General features: G+C 48.6%; 2 protein-coding genes across 2 annotated transcripts in view; both read right to left on the reverse strand.

Annotated features, from left to right (window-relative positions):
• The window catches only part of LOC107045884, a 2,041-nt gene extending 1,066 nt beyond the window's left edge, over nt 1–975 (reverse strand). The window contains exons 1-3 of the mRNA XM_015268291.1: nt 876–975; nt 383–777; nt 47–253 (exon numbers count right to left, since the gene is read on the reverse strand). Coding sequence (XP_015123777.1) covers nt 47–253; nt 383–777; nt 876–975 — 702 coding nt within the window. The remainder of the gene's footprint in view (nt 1–46; nt 254–382; nt 778–875) is intronic.
• A 130-nt stretch (nt 976–1,105) lies between these two features.
• LOC107045885 lies at nt 1,106–4,083 on the reverse strand. Its single transcript, XM_015268292.1, has 4 exons — nt 4,041–4,083; nt 3,131–3,941; nt 2,574–3,043; nt 1,106–2,511 (listed from the first exon to the last, which is right to left on the reverse strand). Exons 1-4 carry the CDS (start codon nt 4,081–4,083, stop codon nt 1,106–1,108), a joined length of 2,730 nt encoding a protein of 909 aa, XP_015123778.1.
• Between the last annotated feature and the right edge of the window lie 918 nt (nt 4,084–5,001).

Here is a 5,001-nt window from a genome sequence, read left to right on the forward strand (position 1 = left end):
TGCTGTATCTGTTGAGGAGCTCGGCAATCTCGTTGATTCTCTGTACGACTGGGTGAGATTTTGCTGGTTTCGCTTCTTTGGCCACTTCTGGGATGTCCATTGGTGGAGCATCGATAGTTGATCGTGGCCAGTCTTCAGGGTCCTGATTTATCCAATCAGGTCCTGTCCACCAGAGGTGATGATCTGCTAGCTGACTTGGTGTTATGCCCCTGGAGGCGCAGTCGGCTGGATTCTCCTTCCCACTGACGTGCCTCTAAGTGGCATTCGGGAGAGTTTCTTGGATTTTTACCACTCTGTTGTGGACGAAGTCTTTCCATCTCGAGGCCGGACTCCTGATCCACGCGAGAGCTACTGCTGAGTCTGACCAAAGGTGAGTTTCTACCTGGTCTAGCTGGAGCATCTGCTGCGTTGATGTTACGAGTTGAGTTAACAGGAGAGCTGCAGTAAGTTCCAGACGTGGAATAGTCATGCACTTGATCTGTGCTACCTTGGTCTTAGCGCAGACCAAAACTGTGGAGGCTGGCTCGTTGAGATTCTGAGTACGAATGTAGACCATAGCACTCATAGCTACTGTTGAGGCATCTGCGAATCCGTGGAATTGGATGTCGTTTGTCTGAGGTGAGAGTCTGAGCCATCTGGGTACTGCAACTTTATCTAGTTCGGTGAGTTCCTGGCGAAATGACTCCCACTGGTGAATGTACTCTTGGGGGAGGGGGTCATCCCAACTGCATTTGAGTTTCCAGAGATCCTGAAGGAGAATTTTCCCCTGGACGACGACTGGAACGATAAATCCCAAAGGATCGAAGATCTGGGCTATCTCTGAAGAGACAATTCTCTTGGTGATCGTCTCTGTTTTGAAGTTTCTGGATTTGTACTGGAATGTGTCGGACGACTGATGTCAACACAGACCCAGTAGCTTGGTGACGGACTCTTCAAACTGAATGACTTCTTCCTCTGTTGATAGGCCGAGCTCATGCAAGAGCTGAGGGGAATTACTGCTCCATTTCTAGAGAGGGAAGCCTCCTGCCTGGCAAAGTCCTTGTAACTGCCATACTATCTCCTTGAGTTCTGCTGGTGAGTCTGCTCCGCCGTAGATGTCGTCTACTTAACGACCTCTGGTGATTGTCTCGACGGCTGCTGGAAATCGTGGACCCTCGTCCTCTGCTAACTGCTGGAGAACTCTCAGAGACAGCCATGGGGAGCAATTGAGCCCGTAGGTGACGGTGGTGAGCTGGTAGGAGATTTGCTGTTTGTTGTCGTCAACCCACAAAATTCTCTGCAGGTCCCAATCGTCCTGATGAACTCGTATTTGCCTGAACATCTTGACTATGTCAATGCCAAACACGAGCCTGTGCTTTCTCATCCATGTTAGAACGTCCATGGCGTTGGTCTGAAGTTTTCCACCTGGATGTAGAATGTCGTTGAGTGACGTTCCTGATGAAGTGGGGCTGGAGCCGTTGAAGACGACTCTCAACCTTGTGGTGATTGCATCTGCTCTCAGAACCCCGTGGTGTGGAAGATAATAAACTGGAACGGGTTCTGCTATCTCTGGTGCTCTTTGCATATGACCCAAAGTTTCGTACTCGTTGATGAACTCCTTGTACAGCTGGGCATATGCCTGATTATTGGTGAGTTTGCTGACTGTAGATCTGAGCTGACGCGAAGCCTTGAATTTCGACTCCCCGAGAGCTGCTGTGAAGGTTTTCAACGGGAGCCTCACTATGTACCGTCCCGTTGAATCTCTGCAGTGTGTAGACCTGAAGTGTTTCTCACACTCCAGCTCGTCTGGTGATATCTCTGAATTTTCTGACTGCTGAACTGGTAACTCTTCCTGGACCCAAAATTTCTGGAGAAGTTCTAGAAGTTGTTCGTTTGAGGAGGTCCTTACAGCTGATAGGGAGATCCTCGCTGAACAACCGGTGCAGTTGATTGGACCTGATAGAATCCAACCAAAGACTGTGCGTTGGCCGACGACTTTTGACTGCTTGGACTTGACAACTTCATCTCTGATGATTCGCCCGTAGTTGTCAGCCCCTATGATGATATCGATTGGTCCGGGCTTGAGATACTGCTGATCTGCTAGCTGGAGATTTTCTAATGAACTGATGTTCGCTGAGGCACATGAGAACGATGGTAGAATTGCGGTGAGTTTCTTCAATTTGTGGGCGCTGATCTGAACCTGTTGATTTCCGTTGATTGCCTGAAGTGTAACTGATACCAATTCTCTCGTGCTGCCGGAATTAACTCCTCCAATTCCGATTAATTCCAACATTGTTGATTTCCTGGACAGGTGCAGTTGATTTACTAGTTTTTCTGAGATGAATGACACCTCTGATCCCTGATCGATGAGGACTCTGGCTCTGATGGAGAATCCTCGTGGTGATTTCACTGTAACTCGGGCTGTCGCCAACAGCACCGATTTTTGATCTTCTGAAGGTTGATTTGACTGCTGGTTTCCATTGGTTATCTGATTGTTGAGGTTAACTCCTGCTGTTGATGTACTCGGCTTAGCTGTTGAGAATGACTAATGAGAAAGTGAATGTACTGATTATATTAAAGGAACATTCACTTACTCTGGTCCTCGTCGATCCTCTCTTCTGCAGGTCTGTTGGCAGTTCCAGAGAACACTGCAGCTTCCGAGTCACGACGTGGAGGAGCCCATCCTGTGTACCTGCTGCCTCCGTGGATCAGAGTGTGGTGAGATCCTTTGCACTTGTGGCATTGTTCGTCTAAGCTGCACCTGTCTTTTTTGTGCGTGCCCAGGCACCTGAAGCATAGTTTCTTGTCGATGGCCAGGCCGTTTCTCTTTACTGGGTCCAGCTCCTTGAATTGCTGACCTTGGTTCCCTTTGCACATGGAACACTCTTTCCTTTGGTGACTGTTCTGCTGAGCGCTGTCCTCCACTTGTTGAGTTGCAGCATAAGCTCCTTTCTTCTTAATAGGTGGTTTGCTGGGAGCGGTGATCTGCTGTCTGGAGTGGAGTTTGGACCGTGCGTTGATACCCCTGGCACAGGACTCCACGAATACGACGAACTCTTTGAGGCTGGGGAAATCCTTGGCGTCTCCCAATTTCAATTCTTATTGTCTGAGGGTCTCTGCGTCCAAGGACTTCCTCAGGAGGTGAGCGAACAGCTGTTCTGTTAGGTTCGCTTCTGAAAGGCCGGCCACTGTTCTGAGCTGGTCCAGCGACTCGATCACTGCTGCCACGTTGTCGGTGAGATTCTGTTCCGTGGGTTTGGTGATTTTTGGCCACTCCAGGACTCGATTAAATAAGTACTGTGCCAAAAATCTGGGATCATCGTACTTCTTTTGGAGCTTTCTCCATGCGTTCTCATAATTCTGATCGCTGATGGGTATCGTAGAGATCAGAGCTGCTGCTGGTCCTCTGAGGCTGCTCTTCAGCCTCACCAATTTCTCCACTGGGGAAATTGTAGATTTGCTGCCCACCAGTGACGTGAAGAGGTCACTGAACTCCTTCCACTGTGAAGGATTCCCATCAAAAGGCTTGATGTCCAGTCTCTTCAGTTGATCGTGGTGTTGAGGATTCGGTGGTGTACTGGGTGGCTGAGCTTTCTTAGCTAGTTGACCCCTCAACCTGCTGATGAGCCTGACGCACAGCGTCCTGGTGGTGGCTGCCTGCTCGAATACCCCGTTCGCGAGATACGGGTGATCGTGTGGAATGGACTCGATCAGGCTCCCCTGGATGGTGAGTAATTCTGCCCATTCGGAATCCAGGATCCTATCGTGGCCGTCCAAATCCTCGGAGGTGACATCCTCGTCGGTCATGATGACCTTGGTGAGTTCCTGATAAACCTCCGTAATACTGTCCACCCTGAGCTGTATCTGCCTCAGTTGGATGAGTTGATGCACTGTGAGACCATCCTCTGGAACTTGAATAATCTCGGAGTACCTCTGCTTGACATCCGAAATTAATTTGTCCCCTTGATTGAGCGTATCTCCATCAGGGGCATTGATGATGACCTTCGGAATTCCAGGTGGTGAGTTTACTGCGCTCGTGGATGGTTTAATTTCCTACTTACTGTTCTGCAATTCCTCTTCAATTACTGTTTCGGAGCCTGACATGGTGATGTACTGTTTTGTTTACAACCTGTCAGATCCCTTGGTAAATGAGTACGAGAGTTTCTACTTTACCGACCGCCTGCGGTTTACCACTCGGTGAGTTGCTGTGTTGCGTCGGTAACTGGTCGTCTCTGCTGCTGTGAGGCGCCGCCTGTTGCTGGGCGCTGGGCCCGTGCTGAGACTGTTCGGCAACACTCGGTGATTCTCGCTGACTCTCGACTCTACGGCACGTTGAGGCACTGGAGGACAATGGTGTTTATACTTCTATTGTCCGGAGAATATAAACACTGGCATAAACACGTCTGAATTTGTCCGTTGAGTTTCTGATGTGAACCCCGAATGTCCGCGTGGGTTTTTCATTGCACTGAATAATTTCACACTACCGATTCCCGAATCCGGCTCGAAGGACCATGTGTTTGGAGGGAAAACTGAATTTAGGGTGGATTGGGAAAGGGGTAGTGGAAATGCCGGTGAAAAACGAACGCACTGAGTCTATAAAAAATATACTGATTTATTCGGTGGAATCGAACCACCTTAGCGTCACTTGTTACACTCTGTTAATTGTCACTGAAATTAATTCAAACTGTTCTGAATTCAACACTGGAGATTTTCTGAATAATATACTGAATAATAGGAGACTGTACTGAGAATTTAAATAGGAGATGTACTGAGAAAACAAAATGTCTCGAACGGGTGATGTACTGACGCTGTTCGGACAACCGAAAGTAGCTTTAGAAAAACGATATACTGCTCGCTCAACTCATTTGCTACGACTCTCTACGACTGACTAACCCTGAGATTCGGTGATTGACTAGGCCTGACCGTTGACCCGACGTTTCCCGAAGATTTTCGTAAGTGGCTGATCTGTGGTCAACCGTTGATGTACTGAATTTTAACTGCGTTTCAAACACAATCAAAATA

This window comes from Diachasma alloeum, unplaced genomic scaffold, assembly GCF_001412515.2.
Source record: "Diachasma alloeum isolate Michigan unplaced genomic scaffold, Dall2.0 Dall_scaffold_01105, whole genome shotgun sequence".
NCBI lineage: Eukaryota > Metazoa > Arthropoda > Insecta > Hymenoptera > Braconidae > Diachasma > Diachasma alloeum.